The following is a 22746-nucleotide window of genomic DNA, read 5'->3' on the forward strand; positions in this document are numbered from 1 at the left end:
TTGGACCATGCTACTGGAGACATTTATGGCCCGTAAAGCTGTAGCACTTAAGTGGATCCAGCCCACAGCTCCATACATACATACATACATACATACATGGCTTTGGTTAGTGAATCAGGTATTACCCTATGAAAAACTCATATTTGAACACAGGGATTGCCCAACTAAGTATAATAAATTGTGGGATGCTTGGTGTTCTTCTGCCCTTACTTTAAACAATGTATAACTATATCACTAGAAGTTTTGAGAAATAGCTATTGTACTTTTGTGTTTCTATGGTGTTTTCTATAACGTGTATCGGGATCAATATGCTGAGAAATGCAGTGTACTTGTAAAGACATAGAAATTTTTGCACTGTAAGATGTACTATACTGTTTTGTTCGCTCATGTTGAGGGCATTTGATAACTGTCGTTGTCATGTACCTTTTTCAATAAAAACGGAAAACTGTATGCTCACCTTTCCGTAATTTTCCTTTCCTGTCGTATCTTCATGGCAGCATACACTTTGGGTTGTGACTCCGCCCCTCACAACCTGATAGGACCACATAGCTATAAGTTATAAAGATGGCCCCCGCCCCAGTATTCTCCGTATATATCACCTTAGACGGGTGGGAGATTGTATGCTGCCATGAAGATACGACAGGAAAGGAAAATAACGGAAAGGTGAGTATACAATTTTCCGTTTTCCTGTTGCATCATGGCAGCATACACTTTGGGGAGTAACTTGCAAAGACTGGGTGGGAATTCAAACTAAGTTTATTAACAAAGAATAGAAGAATTGGCCTGGATAACGGATCTTCCGAAATCCACTGTGGATAAGCAGGCGGAATCCACCTTGTAATGGGACATAAAGGTGTTCCTGGAAGACCAGGTGGCCGCTCTGCAAATTGTCTCCGCGGAGACTTTACAATATGCTGCCCAGGAGGTTGCCACTGCCCTGGTGGAGTGTGCCCTTAAGCCCTCAGGTACTTGATGACTACTCAGTGAATAGGCCTTTTTGATGGTTTTCACCAGCCATGACGCAATGGTGCGTGAGGATGCTGCTTGACCTCTCCTGAATCCATGCGGAATGATTAGGAGACTTTCCGTTTTCCTGATGGATCTGGTAGCTGAGAGATACTCCAGGACATTACCCTTGACGTCCAGTGGGTGAGGATCGCCTTGTTCCGTACTGAGCACCGGAAGGTTAATCTCCTGGTTGAAGTGAAAGGACGAGGATACCTTGGGGATGAACCGGTCCGAAGGTCTTAAGACTAATCTGTCTGGGAGTACAACCAGATATGGATCACTGACCATTAAAGCTTGCATCTCTGACACCCTCTTAGCCGAAGTTATGGCTATCAGGAATGAGATTTTCAGCATCAGATCCCATAAGGATATGTTCTTGTTAGGAAAGAAGGGCTCCTTATATAGGGCTTCCAGTACGACTGAGAGGTCCCAGACAGGGAAGGAAGGTTTCCTAGGAGGCCTCAACTTCAGACAGGCCCGCTGGAACTGGACCACAAGGGGATCTTGTGCCCATCTGATTCCTGTCAAGGCGGACAGGGCCGAGACTTGCACCTTTAGGGTACTTGATCTAAGACCTTTCTCTAGGCCTAGTTGAAGGAACTCCAGGACTTGTGACACCGTTGGTGGGGATGAGTCCCAACCTTGCTGTTGAGCGAAGGCGATAAACTTCTCCCAGACTCGCCTGTACGTGTTATTCGTGGTAGGCCTCCTGGCCTGGAGAAGGGTATCCACCACCCTCTGGGAACAGCCTTGCTCTAGGTACCTAGCCCTTTCAGTCTCCAAGCCATCAAATGTAGCTTGTCCGGGTTCGGGTGAAGAAGATGACCCTGGGAGAGTAGGTCTGGTGACAACGGAAGGGGCAGGGGATCTGCCGTATTCAGCTGCATCAGGGTGGTAAACCATGGCCTCCTCGGCCAGAAGGGAATCACTGCCACCACCAGTGCCGATGACTCCTTGAGTCTCAGGAGAAACCTTGCTATGAGTGGAGTTGGAGGGAAGATGTATCCTAGATGGAAATTCCAGGGGTGCAGGAGACAATCCGTCCCCTCCGCCAAAGGGAGTGGTATTCTTGATAGGAATCTCCGACATTTCGCATTCTCCGAGGTTGCCGCCAGGTCTATCTCTGGTGAACCCCAAGTCTGGGATATGAGGGCGTAGGCTTGTGGGTTCAAAGACCACTCGTGGTTGGAGGTGAAATTCCTGCTCAGCGAGTCGGCTAACACGTTCTGGACTCCCGGAACATGGACTGCCCTTAAGCTTAACAGGTTCAGTTGTGCCCACTCTAGAACAGGACGGACCACCTGCATCATGGACCTGCTTCTGGTGCCCCCCTGCCTGTTGATATAGGCAACCGCAACCTTGTTGTCCATTCTCAGAAGAACATGCTTCTCTCTCAAGAGGGAGCTGAAGGACAGGAGCCCCTGGAGTGCTGCTCTCATCTCTAACACATTTGACACTGCATCCTGTGCTCTGAATGGCCAGCGGCCTTGAGCTGCAAGGTCCTGATAATGGGCTCCCCACCCCTGCAGACTGGCATCTGAGGTCACCGTCTCCTGGTGAGGAGTGATTATGTGTTTGCACCTTCTCAAATTGCGAGGCCGTGTCCACCACAGCAATGATTGCTTCACCTCCTGAGGGATGTGAATCGACTGAGACATTGAAATACCGTTCCACTGGCGCAGGAAGGAAATTTGGAAAGGCCTCGAGTTCCATTGCGCCCACTCAACCATCGGAATGGTGGATGCCAAGGAGCCTAGGATACTGAGGCATGTTCTGGCTGGTAGCCCCTTGGCCGAGATAGCCTTCTTCACCTTCTGAATTAGGGGAGGAATCTTCTCCCTTGGAAGCTCCACCGTGTTCTCTCTCGTGTCTAGTTCGGCCCCCAAAAAAAACATTCTCTGAGTGGGGTGGATACTGCTTTTCTTCCAGTTTATCAGCCACCCCAGGGCCTGTAAAGTGGAGACCAGGATTTCCCGATGCTGGATGAGAGACTCCTTGTTGTCCGAGAGAAGCAGGATGTCGTCCAGGTAATGGTGGACTCTCAATCCTCTCTCTCTCAAGTGGGCTATCACGGGCAATAGGACCTTCGTGAATGTCCTGGGTGCGGTGGAGATTCCGAACAGAAGACTTCGAAATTGGAAGTGCCAGCTGTCTATAGTGAAACGGAGGAATCTCTGGAACTCTGCGTGGATCGGGATATGTAAGTATGCGTCTTGAAGATCGATCGAGAGCATCCAATCTCCCCGATTTATCGCTTGGAGGATTGATTGAAGGCTTTCCATCCTGAACGTTTCTACCCAGATTGACCGGTTGAGGTTCTTTAGGTCCAAGACAGGACGAAAGTCCTCTGACTTCTTTCTTACTAGGAAGAGTGGGGAATAGAAACCCTGACCTCTTTGGGATGGTGAGACCTCCACTATTGCTTGCTTCCTTAACAGATCCTGGATATACTGGACCAAGGACAGCCTTTTCTCTCTGGAAGGAGGAAGCTTGGTTGCGCAGAAGTGACCCCTTGGGGGGCGGTTCTTGAATGACCACCTGTGCCCGACCCGGATGGTGGATACTGTCCATGGGTCTTTTATCAATTCCGCCCAAACCAACTTGAATCTTGTGAGCCTGGCACCCACTACCGCTGGTTGGGCGGGCGTACCTTCAAAAAGGTTTCTGTTCATTGGAGGCAGGAGTTTTGGCTTTTTGGAATTTGAGGAAGGACGTCTGAGGGTTCTTCCAAGTTCTCCTGTACTCCTTCCCAGGCCTATAGGACTTTGCATCCCTGTATCTTTCCGGGAGATTGCACTTGAAGGGAGGCGCTCTTTGTTGTTTTGGTCTTCTGTCTGAAGGGATAAGACCTGACTTCCCGCCTGTCACTTTGGATATTGCTGTATCCAGCTTTGCACCAAAGAGGTTAACTCCATCATATGGAATCCGGCACCAGTTGGATTTTGAGGCCGGGTTTAAGCCATAACGCCCTCCTGGCCATTACAGTAGCTAACATAGATCTTGAAGCGGACCTAATGGTATCCACAGAGGCTTCCGCCACAAAGTCTCCTGTGAGACTGAGTTCCTGTAGGGCTTTAATGATCTGGTCTTGATCTGCGCCTTCGGCAACGAGTTTTGCGGTGTTTGATGACCAACGGGAAATAGCTTTCCCGACGGCGGCCAATGCCACTGCTGGTCTGCAGGCGCCTCCTGCAAAATGTAAGCTCTCTTCAGGTCCGTATTCACCTTTCTGTCCAGAACATCCCTGAACGTCACTGTGTCCTCAATGGGGAGCGTCACATGCCTGGCTAGGCGCATCAAAGAGGCGTCCACCACTGGAGGGGAAACCAGGGGAGATACCCTGGGCTCTTTTAGAGGATATAATTTGGTAAGTCTTTCTAACAGACTTAACTTTCTTCTCTGGATTCTGCCATTCTCCCTAATAAGCTCATCCAGTTCCTCTATAAATGGAAAGGCTTCAGGCACTTTCTTGAGATTCGGGAAATACTTCCTCGGTTTCTGCTGTACCTCCTCAGGTTCCTCCCAGTTTATCACTTCCTTGACCGATTTCGCAAAGGTCCCTATGAGCGAAAAATCAAACCCTGCTGCCGCCTCTAGTTCTTCCTCGTCTGACGGGAATTCTTGTTCCCTTGACGTACTGGGATGGGATGGTGAGGCGCTCAGGGCTGTAGCCTCCACATCTGGAGTTGAGACATGCGTAGCAGGGACTCCGGTAGGTTCTACAGTGACCAGCTCTTTTTCCCTGGTGGCTTCATCCATACATCTGCGGCAGGCCAATCTGTCTGGTAGGGCTGTGGCCCCGCAAACCCAGCAAGCATTCCCCGCTGGACGGAAAGGATGTGCAGGAGACTGACGCCTACGAGCAGGGGATCTTCTGTAATGGGAATGTCTATGCCTAGAGTAGGAACGGCTCCTCCTACGGCTTCCCCTGTGGGCTGAGCGACTTCTGCCGCGTGAGCGGCTTCGCCTATGACTGGAGCGGCTTCTCCTGCGTGAGGTCTCTCTTCGCCTTGATTTAGACGACCTTGATGACCTGGTAGGGCTGACCAATTAGGCAATTAGTACGATCCTGCTCTCTTTTTCAATCTTCACTACTTACTATGAACATCCCCCCCCCCCCTTACCTATTGGGCTGATGGTGATCTGCTGGGGCAGCGGTCTCCATGGAAAGGATAACTGTGATACACTTGGAGGGACACAGGCAGGTATAAACATGCAAGCAAACAATCAGAGGTACTAGGGGAAGAGAGAAACACTTACCCCAAGGAGGGAGCGTCAGAGGTAAAGCAGAGCTGATAGCAGAGTTGATAGCACCGTCAGAAAATGACAGTTTGAGCCTTTTAAAAGAACCGCCATGGCCGCCGGGGTCACGTCCCGCACGCACATGCGCAGTAGCACTGAGCCGCGCTCGGCGCCATCTTGGAACCTGGCAAACGTGCCAGGACGCCCTAAGAGCGCGCACTGCGCATGCGCGGAAGCGCCGGGACACCCGTCCGCACAGGGGAGAGACGGGGAGAACCACAATGCTCAGAAAGCCACACCACAGAATGGAAAAGGCAGATGGAGACCGCTGCACACAACTAAGCCTGTTTAAGGCTTATACTGGAGCCGCACATACCCCTGAGATCACCAGAGTGGGGTTCCTTCCATCTAGCTCATTTAGAGGCTGTACAGGCAAGGACTTCCACCCAGGAGAGGCTAGAACCTGGCTGGGGCGAATTCGGTAAGGGGGTGCTTCTGACATCTTCAGTCCTTCAGGTGAGGAAAAATAAGAGAATACTGGGACGGGGGCCCTCTTTACAACTTATAGCTATGTGGTCCTATCAGGTTGTGAGGGGCGGAGTCACAACCCAAAGTATATGCTGCCATGATGCGACAGGAAAAAGAGTTTAACCACTTCAATACAGTGCATTTTCACCCCCTTCCTGCCCAAGCCATTTTTCAGCTTTCAGTGCAGTCGCACTTTGAATGACAATTGCGCGGTCATACAACACTGTACCCATATGGAATTGTTATTATTTTTTCCCCACAAATAGAGCTTTCTTTTGGTGGTATTTGATCACCTCTGCGGTTTTTATTTTTTGCGCTATAAATAAAAGTGACAAGTTTGAAAAAAAACACATTATTTTTTACTTTTTGCGATAATAAATATCCAATTTTTTTTTCTTTAAAACAAATTTTTTTTAGGCCGATATGTATTCTTCTACATATTTTTGGTAAAAAAAATCGCAATAAGCGTATATTGATTGGTTTGCGCAAAAGTTAAAGCGTCTACAAAATAGGGGATAGATTTATAGCATTTTTATTATTTTTTTTTTTATTATTTTTATTTATTTATTTTTTTTACTAGTAATGGCGGCGATCTGTGATTTTTATCAAGACTGCGATATTGCGGCGGACACATCGGACGCTTTTGACACATTTTTGGGACCATTCACATTTATACAGCGATCCGTGCTATAAAAAAGCACTGATTACTGTATAAATGTGACTGGCATGGAAGGGGTTAACACTAGGTGGTGATCGAGGGGTTAACTGTGTTGCTAGGGAGTGTTTCTAACTGTAGGGGGCGGGGACTCACTAGGGGAGAAGACCGATCGGTGTTCCTCTGTACTGGGAACATACCATCGGTCTCCTCTCCTCTGACAGGATCGTGGATCTGTGTGTTTACACACACAGATCCACGGTCTTGCTGTGTCACCGGCAATCGCGGGTGCCCGGCAGACATCGCGGCTGCCGGGCACGCGCACCGGGTGCCCAGTGACACGGCACGCGATCGCCGTCAGCGGCGCGCGCCCCCTGGTGGGCCGGGAAAGTAAGGCCGTCATATGACGCCTGCCCGCAATGAGAGCTGCGCCGCCTGGCCGTCAATTGACAGCCGGCGGTCAGCAAGCAGTTAAAAAAAAAAAAAAAAAAAAAAAAGCATTTACAGCTCATCAGTTTAGAGTTAACTAGGAGCTCATTCGACGATATGTCACACGTATAGTGTGACCGCAGTTTACATACAGGTGCACACAGTAGGCTTGCATTTGTGCAGGTGTGTGGGGCAACAGGGGTTATGGCATTGTTTTTTTTTCAATTTTAATGTATTTCATTTTTTATTTTTAAGCTGTTTTTACTTTATTTTTACTCGATTGCTATCACAAGAGGTTAATAAATCCTTTGTGATGGCATTGGGCAGGTGACAGGTACTCTTTATAGAGACATTAGGGGTCATTGTTTGCTTGTGAGATTGAGGCATGGATTTGCCTTGGTCCCACAGCAATCTCCCTCCCATAGCCGATGGTTGTGTTCCCGGGCTCCAGTAAGGATGGGAGAGCCTAGGATCCGTGGGAGGGGGGGTGGTGAGGCACCACGCTGCCGGCTCTGTGAAAGTGATCAGCAGTTTTGGAACTGCTGCGTCAATTTCACTTTCAAGCCGTAAGTCGGGTAAACACAACCCAGGCAAGCTGATGGCTGCTACTGCAACCATCAGCTTGTGAGTAAAGGTTCACTCCTTGGATATACATGGTACATCCCAAAGGCCTGAACTGGATACTGTACATGCACACAGATACTAGGGCCAGTTTAGACATGAGTCAGTTTACATGGCTACCCAGAAGAAACTATGCATAGGAAAAGCATACAAACTTCATGCAGTTAGTGTTCTGGCCGGGATTAAAACCAATGACCCTAATGTTTCAGGGCAGAAATGCTAACCACAAAGCCACTGGTTTTATTGATTACAAGTAACCCTTCCAATGCTGTGTACACACACAGACTAAATATTGATTTGAAAACTGCTTCCAGTTACTGGGAATGTATGCTCTGGCCACATTCAGCATTGGATCAGCAGCAATTTCTTGTACCTTTCCCTAGCTAGTTTTTCACTTTTTGTTTTAGGTGCCTTGATTAAGATTTTGCTTTTTTGCCGTGTTCTTTTAAAAAAAAGAGCAGAATGAAAAAAACAATGTTTTCATTAGTCAGTAACTTGACAATTAGTTGCACCAGCAGCAGAAGCTTAGTAATGTTAGAAACGGGGCTAACCCTAGAATAAAATTTGTACTATGTATTCACGTCAGGAGCGGCTGATCCATAAGGGGCGCTGTCCCCCTAGTTTGCATGCGGGGCGCTGCACTCATAATTTTCTATGAGGTTTTTTGTTTTGTTTCAAGCCACATGATTAGAGCCTGAGGCTCTAATTGGCTTGAAAAAAGTTTGGGCTCGTGCGCAGTGCTCTGCTTGTGACACTAGCAAATCAATATTTGCTATCATCTTCCGGCTTCTCCTTCTGGCCAATCAGGACAGGAGGTGGATCGGGTTGGCCAGGAGGAGAAGCTGAGGAAGCCAGGGCGCTGCCACGATGGAGGGGTAAGTGTTGACGGGGGGGGGGGGGGGGAGTTGTTTGTAGCCCCCCCCCCCCCGCCACCAAAAGAAAGTTTAGCACTAGCCGCCACTGATTCTTGTGTACTATTATACCAGTTGTTTTCTGGTCATCATTAGGGATGAGCTGAATTGCTCTAGTCCTGGTTCACGCAGCATTTAGCAAACTTCAAAGAACTTTGGATGTGAACCAGGAGCCCATTGAAATCAACGGGAGCCAAAACTATCAAACAATAAGTGCTCTTTGCATGGGCAATACATGTCATACATTTCTAGGCTCTCGCTCAAGTTACTGGCACCACATGGCTTAATACCACCTCTCTTTCAACTTCCCCCCAGTACTTTACTTTGTTTCTTCTTTGCTACTCTCTTTTTCCTGGGTAAACATGTCTCTCCCTTTCTCACACTTCCTTTGCTTCCCTCTTGTCCCCATAACAGGTTTCACAGCATTTACTACACACTGAATGCAAATGCTATGACGCATCAATAGCTGCATTGTTTTTTATCCTACCAATTGCATGACGTTGCCTGTCCCCGTTTGGTGGGACCTTCAAACGCTTTGAAAAGTGTTCACATGGGGTGTCTTCATTATTCCAGCTTTGTTGTTTTGTACCTTTTTTATATGGTTACATGGATCGTCATACACTTTTTGAAATACTGTTGGTATTCTATGTACGAAAAAACAATATATTTTATTGTGCTTCTGGCTCTTATGTATGCTTGTCCGTTTCCAATAAAAAAATCGAAATAAACATTTGAACAAAAAAACACATCTTCTAGCACACCAAGTTAAAGATTTGAATCTCTTCCTCAGTCAGAAAAATGCAGAGGAAACAAAAAAGAAATGAATGGGACTTTTTGTGTCCATATTGACAACGTATAACAAACATTTGTATGTAGAACTGGCAACAACAACAAATTGATACATTGTATAAAAAATATATGACCGCTGCATCAAGATAATATTGTATGAGATATATATGACAACCATCCTAGATGACATGGACAACTTCAGGAACAAAGTATAAAGATAAAATATGCATATAGAAAACTGGTTGAACCATCTAACGAAGATGAGATGCATCAAATAAGCCCTACTCATTTTGTGGATGTATTCCACTCTTCAGGGGCAAATGCATTAAAAATTTGTGGGGAAAAAAAAAAAAAAAATTAGATTTTATCTTTATACTTTGTTCCTGAGGTGGTCGATGTCATCTAGGATATATATCATATATCATATATTTCTCATACAATGTATTATCTTGATGCAGCGGTCATATATTTATTATTAGAGATGCACCAAAATTTTCCGGCCGCCAAAACATATCGGCCGAAAATGGTCTTTTCGGCAATTTGCTGAAAGAGAAATCTTGCCAATAATGGCGCCGAAAATTGCGCATGCGCAGTAGCGGTGGGAGAACCATTGGGTGACGTCACTCATTGTGTGGGTGGCGTGCACATTCCTCGGGGTTAAGACGCCGCACTCGCGTAAGCATGTTCCCTGCTGAGACGCTGGAGTTGGAAGCATCTTCCCTGCGGACGCTCCTCGTGGTTGTGAGATGCTGCTGGGACCCGAGATATGCTGCTGGGACCCAAGAGACGGCTTCATAGAGGACTGCACATAGCATACTCAAGTACAAGAGTGGGCACTGTCCCTGCTGGATGGCTACCATTACTACTATTCGCCGGTGAGCATTGCTGCTTTTGCCTTACTTAAACTGACAAATGACAAACAATCCAACTACAGTAGTAGTAGTAGTAGTAGTAGTAGTAGTAGTAGTAGTATTTTATTATAGTACTGAAACTGAAATGATGATCTTTCTGTCTATAACAGTCAAACAACATGTATTACTTACTACTTGGCCTTTAACAACAAGCCAGCACTCTTGCCACGCAATATTAGTATTTAAAATGTCTGCACTGCAGTACATCTGACTTGTACCAAAAATATTTTATATAATTGAACTCATTAAATATGATTTGAAATTTAATGGATTGCAACTGCATGCTATATTTATTTTTTTAGCTATTCTGTAGTATACTATAAATTAAAAATCATCTGCTTGTTGTCATTGAATTTATCACTTTGTCAGCGTAGTGTAAGTTATACTACACTGACATGACAGCAAGCACATGAATTTTTTTAAACATGACAGTGTGCAATAATTCTAATATATATTAAATAATATTTAATAAATATATTTATTTCGTACTGTCATGTTTAAAAAATTGCTTGTGCTTGCTGTCATGTCAGTGTAGTATAACTTATACTACGCTGACAAAGTGACAAATTCAATGACAACAGGCGGATGAATTTTATAGTATACTACAGAATAGCTCAAAAAAATAAAATAGCATGCAATTGCAATCCATTCCATTCCATTTCAAATCAATTTTATTTAATCAGTTCAGTTATATAAAATCCTTTTGGTACAAGTCAGATGTACTGCAGTGCAGACATAACTACCTTGCATGGCAAGAGCTGCACCGTAAAAAAAAAAAAAAAAAAAAAAAAGATTGGTTAGTTTTATTCTTTTTTTTTAAAGCTGCCTCCTGGGGTTTAGCTTTTAAATTGATTTTGTCCCCCCCATCCCCCCCCCCCCCCCCATTACCTTTTCCCCAAGGTGAATATAGCAACTTTTTAAACTATTTATCCATTATATATTGTTTCAGACAAATACCCATAACTTCCATCTGTCTCCTGAGTACATCCCTTCAATTGGCTTCTAGGCATTTCCCCTTCATCAACAAATCTGTTTTTAAATTGTGAGTTTTTTGAGGCTATGATGCCCTATTTTGATGTAGGGCATTTGACCCCACTCATGTCTAAGAAATTAAGCGCTCTACATATTTGTTTAGCTTCTATGGCTATATACACCTTTTAATTTTTAATAAATTTGATTGCCAGGTCATTTGTATGCCCCCTGCAGACATAGATACGGTCCAGCCCAGTCCTCCTCCAGCTGGGGTGTTCCCTGCCGGGCCTTCCCCTGGCTGTTTGGTCTTCAGGTATGTTCGGGGCCTTGGGGAACCGCTTACCCCCCTTTCGGATATGCGCATAGGATAAGACCCCTAAATAAGGGGACTTATATACCCCCCATTATAATGGGACTTTGTAGGCGAACCATGCGATTAAATTAAGTAAAAAATCTTTTATTTATTTAGAAAAGCATAAAAACAGAATACATTGAACATAAATCTCAGCAAAAGTGCTTATGCAGTAGATTTTGCTTTCATATAGTTTTTGTATACTACCATTTATAGACAAAATATTTTCTCTAGAAGCCTGACATGTTTCAGGACGATGTCCCTTCTTCAGAGGCGTATTGCAGAGAGAAAAATTGTATATGTAGAAGATACATTCTGAAACAACAAATGAGAACAATTTGCATAATGTAACATTATGAACACAAGAAAGTTTCGCAGCCCAGCACCCCACAGTGTCCACCATACATACCAGTAAAGAGTTTTCAAGAATGAAAAGCACATGCATAAGATATGTGCATGCATCCACTTTTGGATGAGACGACAAAGTACATATTTTAAATAAAAGCACACTGGCTGTCAGCTGACCAACCAGCGTAAGTAATGGTTATCCCCCGGCTTCAGAAATAGCTCCGCAAAGGCCCCCAAGTGAAAGGACGACCCTGCTGGATCCCCAAAATTACCTTAAAAAGAAAGGAAAAGGAAGTTTTTTAGGTAACTTATCAAAATATATGGGTTTGTTTGCATGCATTTTATTTCCTGTTTGCCATAAAAGGCTTTCTCTTTAATTTTCAACAACATATTTGGCCAGTATCCCATATTTACAAGGCCATTCATTTCAGGACTTCTAATTTCAAAAAGAAGGCATTCAAAAAGGACTACTGAGTTTAGGACATTAGCAATGCCGCCGTCTCACAATGCAAAGAAAAAAGCCTTTTTCCTGTATGTAAATGCGAAATGATCATGCAGCTGAGCCGCTTTTAAATATAAGTACAAAGTGAGAAAAGTGATAAGATTTGCTTGCCTCTATCTCTCAGAGAACGTATCATGCATAAAGATATATCTCACATTAAAAAAAGGGGAGAAGTATTTGGAATTACTTATTAGATGAAAAAGTAGCGCGCGGACAGCTGGGGCATGGAGAGCTTTGGTGGTGGAATAACACACTGGACAGGACACCAAAGAGCAGCTTAAATAGCCGCCGGCGGCTGCGCAGTGAGGTTCACATGAGAAGTGTCAGCAGAGGTAGGAAGAGTGCCGCTCTACGTGACGCGCATGCGTCGAGCGGAGCGACACATACAGGGAAGCCGGACAAACAGGGGCCCAAAAAAGAAGGCCCCTGAATTTTACCTGCTTATCTGACCGAGATGGAATTTCCTTTGTAATATGTTCCTCTAAAAGATTTTCAATATCGATTGTATCGATGAGGTCGCTGGGGTCCTGTTCCTCAAGGAGGGTTAAAAGGTCCTCGAGCGCCTCATTTGATCTTTTAGTCGCTATTTGGGAAATGTTTTTATCTTTCTCTTTGGAAATAGTACTTGTATAGTAAAGTTTTCTGGCAAAAAGATGTAGGTCTTTTATGACTTCAAAAGAATCTAAATCTGCATCTGGGCAGAAGCTAAGGTCCTTGTGTAACAAGTCATTTTCAGCTTGTGTGAGTGAATGGTTGTAAAGGTTTATGATGTTTAGAGTGTTGGGTGACAAAGAAGTAGGTGAAGACTTGGTAGATTCGGAGACAAAGTCTCTGTTAATGGACTAAAAAATCTTGATCAGAACGAAGAAGTGTAGTAGTAATCGAGGATAGAGAGGTATCACCCATAGATGTGGATATAGTAGACCTTGCACCAGTAGGCCCTACTGAGGAGAGCTGATTTTCACCACGTGTGTTACCTTTACCAGTAGGAAGAAGATTAGTGGTAGAAAGGGTGCTGGCCGTGTCTGTAATTCTCTTCTTGGTGTGCGTAGGGTCATCTCCGGATGGTGGTCTTTTGTTTTTTCGTGGTTTGCGATTCCTTTGTCTATTGTGAAAAGAAGATGAGACAAGAGTTTAACGAGGAATTGGATTCAGAATCTCTGGAAGTTCTATTCATATTACCCCTGTATGGGCGATGAGTTGCGGAAGTTTGATGCCATTTATAAGCAGTGCCTTCCTGGAAGGCTCTTTTATCTCTCCAAAGTTTTTTATCCCTAGTTATTAACCTTTCTTGGGATTTTTGATTCAAGCGAATTTTGATTTTTTTTCTTCATATTCTTTAAAGATGGGCGTATCTTTAAATGGGAGTAATTTAACATAAAGCGCGTCAATAGTTTTATCCAAATTGGCAATTCTCTTTTTGTATTCTTCACTTAATAATGCCATCTTGGTTTGAGTGCATAGTTGTAGATTATTTTCCCATTTGCTTTTAAAGCTGGGATCAACATCTTCCAACATTGGAAAAATTTGGATTTGTAATCCTAGGGGGTTAATTCCCTCCTGGATGTATTTATCAAATGTATCTGCATGCCAGAAACATGCTACTTTTTTGTCAACAATTTTTCCGAGTTGGAAAAATAGGGAAGAGATTTCCGATTGAGAAGATGTTTTCTGATTATGGTCTTTGGAAAGACCTGCCATTAAATTATCCCATTCTTTGCCTTGAAACATTCTAAAATGATTTTTTGGAAAAGGTTATGCAATCAAATGTTACTTAACAGAAAATCTTCGAATTTCACATTACAAACATTGCTGTTTGCAGAGTGACATATCAATTTTATATAGACAGTCTATAAAGAAGGATATAGGCGTTAAGACAAGGCCATAGACAAAAAGACAAAAAGGATATAGGCGTTAAGACAAGGCCATAGACAAAAAGACAAAGAAGCGTTTTTCGTTAATGGACGTGGTTCAAAAAACCAAAAAACCGCCCCCTCAGCTGCCATAGTGATGGGTGTCTTTTTCTCCCCTTTCCATGCATTGTTTTGTCCGACCCTACGTTGCAGCAGGTATTAGTTTGGCAGCACGTCGCTGCGCCTTACGTCATACGCGGTGACGCACCTTGCGTGATACGCGGTGACGCAATCATTCAGGGACGGCGCAGCCTCGGCCTTCTTTTTTGGGCCCCTGTTTGTCCAGCTTCCCTGTATGTGTCGCTCCGCTCGCACATGCGCGTCACGTAGAGCGGCACTCTTCCTACCTCTGCTGACACTTCTCATGTGAACCTCACTGTGCAGCTGCCGGCGGCTATTTAAGCCGCTCTTTGGCGTCCTGTCCAGTGTGTTATTCCACCACCAAGGCTCTCCATGCCCCAGCTGTCCGTGCGCTACTTTTTCATCTAATAAGTAAGTAATTCCAAATACTTCTCCCCTTTTTTTAATGTGAGATATATCTTTATGCATGATACGTTCTCTGAGAGATAGAGGCAAGCAAATCTTATCACTTTTCTCACTTTGTACTTATATTTAAAAGCGGCTCAGCTGCATGATCATTTTGCATTTACATACAGGAAAAAGGCTTTCACTTGGGGGCCTTTGCGGAGCCATTTCTGAAGCCGGGGGATAACCATTACTTACGCTGGTTGGTCAACTGACATCCAGTGTGCTTTTATTTAAAATATGTACTTTGTCGTCTCATCCAAAAGTGGATGCATGCGCATATCTTATGCATGTGCTTTTCATTCTTGAAAACTCTTTACTGGTATGTATGGTGGACACTGTGGGGTGCTGGGCTGCGAAAATTTCTTATGTTCATAATGTTACATTATGCAAATTGTTCTCATTTGTTGTTTCAGAATGTATCTTCTACATATACAATTTTTCTCTCTGCAATACGCCTCTGAAGAAGGGACATCGTCCTGAAACATGTCAGGCTTCTAGAGAAAATATTTTGTCTATAAATGGAAGTATACAAAAACTATATGAAAGCAAAATCTACTGCATAAGCACTTTTGTTGAGATTTATGTTCAATGTATTCTGTTTTTATGCTTTTCTAAATAAATAAAAGATTTTTTACTTAATTTAATCGCATGGTTCGCCTACAAAGTCCCATTATACTGGGGGGTATATAAGTCCCCTTATTTAGGGGTCTTATCCTATGCACTTATCTGGGATGTTGGCAACTCTTTGAAGGCAATATAGTTGACCTTCGGTGGTTCACCTTACTATACACCCCTTTCGGATATAGTCCAGCCACGTATTCATTTGTATATTATATGTCTTTTCTTAACTGTGTACCTCTCAATGTCTACTTACCTTAGTTTCTCATTTGATGTTTTTGTATCTCTGTGCATAGATTTACTTTATTGCAACAAGCTCATACCATTCCCTGAAGAAGCCAATGTCTTGGTGAAACATGTAGGAAGTGAGCTCTTGCCTTGAAGGCCACCTCCACCTGGCCCATTCCATTGCATTGTGGTTTTGTACAATATATATGTTAACTGGACCTAAGATTTTATTGATTCATATATTTATTTATGTGTTAAAAATCGTGGAATGGCGACAAACTACGGTACCTAAAAAATCTCCAAAGCGTCGCCTTTGGAGATTTTTTAGGTACCGTAGTTTGTCGCCATTCCACGAGTGCGTGCAATTATAAAGCATGACATGTTTGGTATCTATTTACTCGGCGTAACATCATCTTTCACATTATACAAAAAAATTGGGCTAACTTTACTGTTTCGTTTTTTTTAAATTCATGAAAGTGTCCCTTTTCCCAAAAAGTTGCGTTTAAAACAGCGCTGCACAAATACCGTTTGACATAAAATGTTGCAACAATCGCCATTTTATTCTCTAGGGTCTCTGCTAAAAAATATATATATATAATGTTTGGGGGTTCTAAGTAATTTTCCAGCAAAAAATATGGATCTTAACTTGTAAACACCAAATGTCAGAAATAGGCTTAGGCGTGAAAGGGATATTATACAGAGTTTGTTGTTGTTGGGCCAAACTATGTCATTGTCTCTCCCTAAGCTGTCAGCCCGCTGCATGTGCAAAACTGTATGTTCTGCATCTGTGGCTGTCTACATACTCCAGTACTATACACTATACCGCACTGTGTTCCGGCTATGGGCGGTGACTTCCAGAAACACAGACTAGTCTACATTGCTTGCTGTGGTTGGCTGAGCACCGCTGCTGTAGACTAGTCTGTGTTACGGGAAGTCTTGGCCCATACCTGTGGCCCGGAACACAGTGCAGTCTACTGTATGACTATGTATGTAACTCGCAGATACATACATACACTTTTATCGCACATGCAGCCGCTGACACCTTAGGGAGAGAACTTAGGGGAAAAAAAATACTAGTTCTCAAGTTGAAAATATTAAAATAAAAATTTTATTATAGCATTAGCATATGTTAAACTTATATTTACAGAAACTGTGAAACAGAAAAATGGCCTTCTGCCATATTTCTGTTTATGGTTAGTTGTTCTTTATAGTTATACATAGTTTGTTGTTGTTGGGCCAAACTATATCAGTCATTGTCTTTCCCTAAGCTGTCAGCCCGCTCCATGTGCAAAACTGTATGTTCTGTATCTGTGACTGGCTACAAACTACAGTACTATACACACTATACCTCACTGTGTTCCGGGTATGGGCGGAGACTTCCAGAAACACAGACTACTCTACATTGCTTGCTGTGATTGGCTGACCACTGCTGCTAGACCAGACTGTAGACTAGTGTTCCGGGAAGTCTCCTCACATACATGGGGGCCGGAACACAGTGCGGTCTACTGTATGACTATGTATGTAACCCGCAGCTACATACAAATTGCAAACAGACTAACGCATTTTCAGATAGGAACTTTTTCCGACCAAAAAATAGAGAACCTGCCCTCAATCTTTTGCTGTCTGGAATTCTGCAAGCAAAAGTCTGAGGGAGCATACACACGGTCGGAATTTCTGACCAAAAGCTCACATCTGACTTTTGCTGGCGGAATTTCTGATCGTATGTACGGGGCATAAGTCTTAGGCATTTTTATATTATTTATTTAATATTTTATGCCTGTTTTGTTTTGTTTTTATTTTATTATGTTATTATGGTACAATGTGCACTGACTGCAGTCTGCACTGCAGGATATGCTGTAGTAACTTTAATTTATTTATTATAATTTTGTATTTTATTTGATTATCTTCTGTGTCCACTATCCAATTTATGTGGGTTGCTTTTTATTAAAGCACTTATGAATAATATAACGAATATAACACAATTTTTATATATCAAATAATTTTTTTGTTTAATATATGAAAAAAAGCCAGTTTCAGTATCGGTTTTCGGCCTAGTGTATTTTTCATTTTCGGTACTGGTTTCGGCACTAAAAAACCCATTCGGTGCACCCCTATTTATTATACAATGTATCATTTTGTTGTTGCTAGTTGTACATTCAAATGTTTGCTATATGTTGTCAATATGGACACAAACCAATGAATGTATTTTTCTAACATGTTATGTAATTATTACTAAGCAATAAACACAACACTGTGTTTCTACACTGACTGATTTTCTGTTGCTGCAAAGTCCCATTCATTTCTTTTTTGTTTCTACTGAATCAGGGATAAAGACATATTCACATACGTTTCATTTAAATTCCCACAGTCGCCCCCCCCCCCCCCCCCTTTTTTTTTCAGAAAACCGCAGAAGATGCAGGAAAACTTGATTCATAAATCTTGATTTTGAAACTCTTTGATGCTTGTCTCTCCTTCCTTCTGTATCATTTATTGAATACAGAGTTGGCATTTCACTTATTCTACTTTTTTTTTTCTGTCCTTCATCCAATACAGGAAGGATTTGGCAGTGGCAGGATATCAGTTCTGTATCTTAAGTTTGGAGGAAAAGACTAAGATGGAAAAAGATCTGTCACAGGACATATTGACAGGTAAAGTGATTTTGTCATACAATAGCAAACAAAACAGTATAAGACTGCATTGTATAATTTATCAAATGCTCTTCTGTAATAAGTTACTGTTTCCTACCAGTACCTGTATAGGGGTCAAGAGGTGCTTTCTTACTTTATCGCTGTCATCTTAGATTAACTGTAAGTTGGTCCAGTAATAAGCAGTGCTCACAATTTAGAGCTTGAGCGCCCCCCCCCCCCCCCCTTTTTATTTTTTAGCTTAGAAAGAAAACTGGGGGGAAGATTTACTAAAACTGGTGCCCTTGGAATGCAGCTTTGCATGGTAGCCAGTCTGCTTCTACCTTCAACTTGTTCAAATGGACTTTGACAATAGAATTTGGAAGCTGATTGATTCTTTGCAGAGCTGCACCAGATTTTGCACCATGCAGTTTTAGTAAATAACCCCCACTGCGACTTGTTCTCAGATAGCCTTCTAGTATCCAACTACTGTACATGCTTTTTAACAGAAGTGTACATAGACATGTAGGTGTTTGTATCATATGCACCTGTACCCAGCGTATTCTCAGTGCTGCTTTTGCTCCCAATAGTCTACCAAGGAAATCCAAACCAGCCAATAGATCCCACCCTCACTCCAAAACCAGTAGGAGAAATTAGGTGCTTATGTGTGCTGGTTACAGTCAGTATCAAGTAGAAAAAATGGGATACTTGCCAGGATTAATGAGGTTAAATGGATGGAAGACTTGACTGCAACAATCAAAGGCAAGGAAGAGACCTTCCACTGCAAGTGGTTTTACTGGAACACATTTATCTACTCTGAATATACCAAAATTCTCGGTGGGCCTTGAACTATACGGTTGAAACATCCCATGCGTATTACTGCGGGTACATCATGGGTTGTTACCTCTCCACTACTCTTTCCTATGCTTTCCCCATACCATTCCTCTTATTTATCCCTTTTGGCCCCAAGTTTCTTCTTTCTTTTCACTTCTTTTTCTTCAAGTCTTACTTTTTGCCCAATAGGTTCTGTATACAACATTATAAATGTATTGGAGATAATCACTCTCTCCACTGGGGAAGCTGTTGCTAGATTATTACTCTTTCTTTATTGTTCTTAAAGTCAAACTTCAGTCATTTTTTCATCTTTCCATCTATTAAATCTTCTCCCCTTGTCGTTTTAACTTTGGATAGTAAACTTTTTTTCTGCCAGTAAATACCTTATACAGCCCACTTCCTGTTTCTTGTCTGGTAAAAAGTCTAGGCTTATGACATCATACACAGCTCCAGGGGTGGCTCCAGCCAAAATTTTTGGGGGTGCTGTGCAAGTGCTGTAACAAAAATAGAGGGTGCTGACGTGGCGAGCGAAGCGCGCCGCAAAATGTGTGTGTGTGGATGTGGCTAAATTGAGTGTGGCCAAATGTCAGTGATTCTTCCCAATCTATAGCTTGTAGTGTGCCACCTTTCCCTCTTTGTATAGGCTAAAAAGAGCCTGGAGGTACACTCAAGAGATTGTGAAGTAAAATAAGCTCAATTGAGGCCGACAATTATACCCCCCAGCATATGTCAGGGCCAGCAATAACCTCAAGTCAGTGGGTAGTAGTTGGGTATTAAAATTCAACAGCCACAAAGAAGCCAGAGAACCATCTAAAAACTCAGTTACACTTTGATAACAGGCCATGCAGTCGGGCACGTTGTCCCATATCCAAAAAAAACTACAAAATGTCCTAAAGGTAATCACCTCAATATACGCCACAATAATTCAAAGAAAGTAGTAAAAGCATTAAAAGTATCAATAAATATATAAATTAAATATGTGCTAAAAACAATAAAAGTGTAATCTGTGCATGCATATAAAGTGCAATGTGCAACACAAGTGACCCCTATTAGAATTTCATATCAACAAAGTTCATTAGAATTGTCTACAAGCATATTGAATCCTCTGCAAGCTATTAGCAGCTACTTCCGTGCACCATCACCCACTGGGTGAAAACTCACCAGAGGTTAAGGTAAGGTAGTGCAGCATCATGTTATTTGGCACAGTGCATTTTTGAAAAGTAGTGCATGCACTATTTTTTGTGCAGTCTGGTGCGATTTGCAGCCATTCAAATAATAGGCTGCAAAATCGCACCACACTGAATTGCACAGAAACTTGGAGCAAGCTCCTTTGAAAACTGATTCACGCGCATTTTGCTTTTCAGAGGTGTTTGGCAGGTGGTGAGGAGGCGATATATTACTTCTTTACCGCCTGGTTTACACCTACAATGGTTGTACTTTCAAACTGCAATTGCATGCATAGCAGTTATAGCTTTAAACCACCTTTTTCACAACCTGTCAAACAGAACAGAAAGTCGCAAGCCCAGGACCTACCAGTCACCTGGATGCGATCGACTGGTAGATTGTGGTCCACGGGTTGCCAACCTGGGCTCCAGTGGCGGTGCGTCCATTAGGGGTGCTCGGGCGCCGCCGCTCCCCCCCCTGTGTACTATGGATAGATTCATGCATTGCATGAATCTATCCATGGCCGCTGTAGCCACCTCCTATTCAGGAGTGTGCTGTGAGTGTAACAGGGGGACAGTGGGCTGGACAGAGGGACAGTGGGCTGGACAGAGGGACAGTGGGCTGGACAGGGGGACCGTGGGCTGGACAGGGGGACCGTGGGCTGGACAGGGGGACCGTGGGCTGGACAGGGGGACCGTGGGCTGGACAGGGGGACAGAGGGATGGACAGGGGGACAGTCGGGTGGACAGTGCTATTGGTATCACTCCACCTGAACTATGGACAAAGAATTGGCTCATGAGGCAGGCTTGATGTCCCCAAGGCCATCTGCAACCTCCAGCCCTGCCTCTCTTGTTCTGTGGCCGGCTGCAGCCTTTATCCACAATCAGTGACAGAAAGTCGGCAAGCCCAGGACCTACCAGTCACCTGGATGCGATCAACTGGTAGATCGTGGTCCACGGGTTGCCAACCTGGGCTCCAGTGGCGGAGCGTCCATTAGGGGCGCTCGGGCGCCGCCCCCCCCCCCCCCCTGTGTACTATGGATAGATTCATGCATTGCATGAATCTATCCATGGCCGCTGTAGCCACCTCCTATTCAGGGGGACAGTGGGATGGACGGGGACAGTGGGATGGACAGGGGGACAGTCGGGTGGACAGGGGGACAGTCGGGTGGACAGGGGGACAGTCGGGATGGACAGGGGGACAGTCGGGATGGACAGGGGGACAGTCGGGATGGACAGGGGGACAGTCGGATGGACAAGGGGACAGTGGGATGGACAGGGGGAAAGTGGGATGGACAGGGGGACCGTGGGATGGACAGGGGGACAGTCGGGATGGACAGGGGGACAGTCGGGATGGACAGGGGGACAGTCGGGATGGACAGGGGGACAGTCGGATGGACAGGGGGATGGACAGAGGGGTGGACAGAGGGATGGACAGGGGGACAGTGGGATGCACAGAGGGATGGACAGGGGGACAGTCGGGATGGACAGGGGGACCGTGGGATGGACAAGGGGACCGTGGGATGAACAGGGGGACCGTGGGATGGACAGGGGGACCGTGGGATGGACAGGGGGACCGTGGGATGGACAGGGGGACCGTGGGATGGACGGGGGACCGTCGGGTGGACAGGGGGACAGTCGGGATGGACAGGGGGACCGTGGGATGGACAAGGGGACAGTGGGATGGACAAGGGGACAGTGGGATGGACAGGGGGACCGTGGGATGGACAGGGGGACCGTGGGATGGACAAGGGGACCATGGGATGGACAAGGGGATGGACAGAGGGGTGGACAGGGGGACCGTGGGATGGACAAGGGGACCGTGGGATGGACAGGGGGACCGTGGGATGGACAGGGGGATGGACAAGGGGACAGAGGGATGGACAGAGGGGGGACAGAGGGATGGACAGAGGGGGGGACAGTCGGGTGGACAGCGGAGGGATGGACAGGGGGACTGAGGGATGGACAGGGGGACAGGAGGACCGTGAGGGGGACCGTGGGATGGACAGGGGGAAAGTGGGATGGACAGGAGGATGGACAAGGGGACCGTGGGATGGACAGGGGGACTGTGGGATAGACAGGGGGACAGTCAGGATGGACAGGGGGACAGTCGGGATGGACAGGGGGACAGTGGGATGGACAGTGGGATGGACAGTCGGATGGACAGTGGGATGGACAGGGGGATGGACAGTGGGATGGACAGTGGGATGGACAGTGGGATGGACAGGGGGATGGACAGGGGGATGGACAGGGGGATGGACAGGGGGATGGACAGGGGGATGGACAGGGGGATGGACAGAGGGATGGACAGGGGGGCAGTGGGATGCACAGAGGGATGGACAGGGGGACAGTCGGGATGGACAGGGGGACCGTGGGATGGACAAGGGGACCGTGGGATGGACAAGGGGACCGTGGGATGAACAGGGGGACCGCGGGATGGACAGGAGGACCGTCGGGTGGACAGGGGGACAGTCGGGTGGACAGTCGGGTGGACAGGGGGACAGTCGGGATGGACAGGGGGACAGTTGGGATGGACAAGGGGACAGTGGGATGGACAAGGGGACAGTGGG

The 22746-nt window shown here is 45.0% G+C and overlaps 1 protein-coding gene across 1 annotated transcript in view; it reads left to right on the plus strand.

Annotated features, from left to right (window-relative positions):
• Nucleotides 1-22746, plus strand: part of TTC19 (tetratricopeptide repeat domain 19) — a 101604-nt gene that overhangs the window by 33329 nt on the left and 45529 nt on the right. Inside the window, exon 7 of the mRNA XM_073616882.1 lies at nucleotides 18109-18203. Coding sequence (XP_073472983.1) covers nucleotides 18109-18203 — 95 coding nt within the window. The remainder of the gene's footprint in view (nucleotides 1-18108; nucleotides 18204-22746) is intronic.

Source organism: Aquarana catesbeiana, linkage group LG02 (assembly GCF_042186555.1).
Source record: "Aquarana catesbeiana isolate 2022-GZ linkage group LG02, ASM4218655v1, whole genome shotgun sequence".
In the NCBI taxonomy this organism is placed as follows: domain Eukaryota; kingdom Metazoa; phylum Chordata; class Amphibia; order Anura; family Ranidae; genus Aquarana; species Aquarana catesbeiana.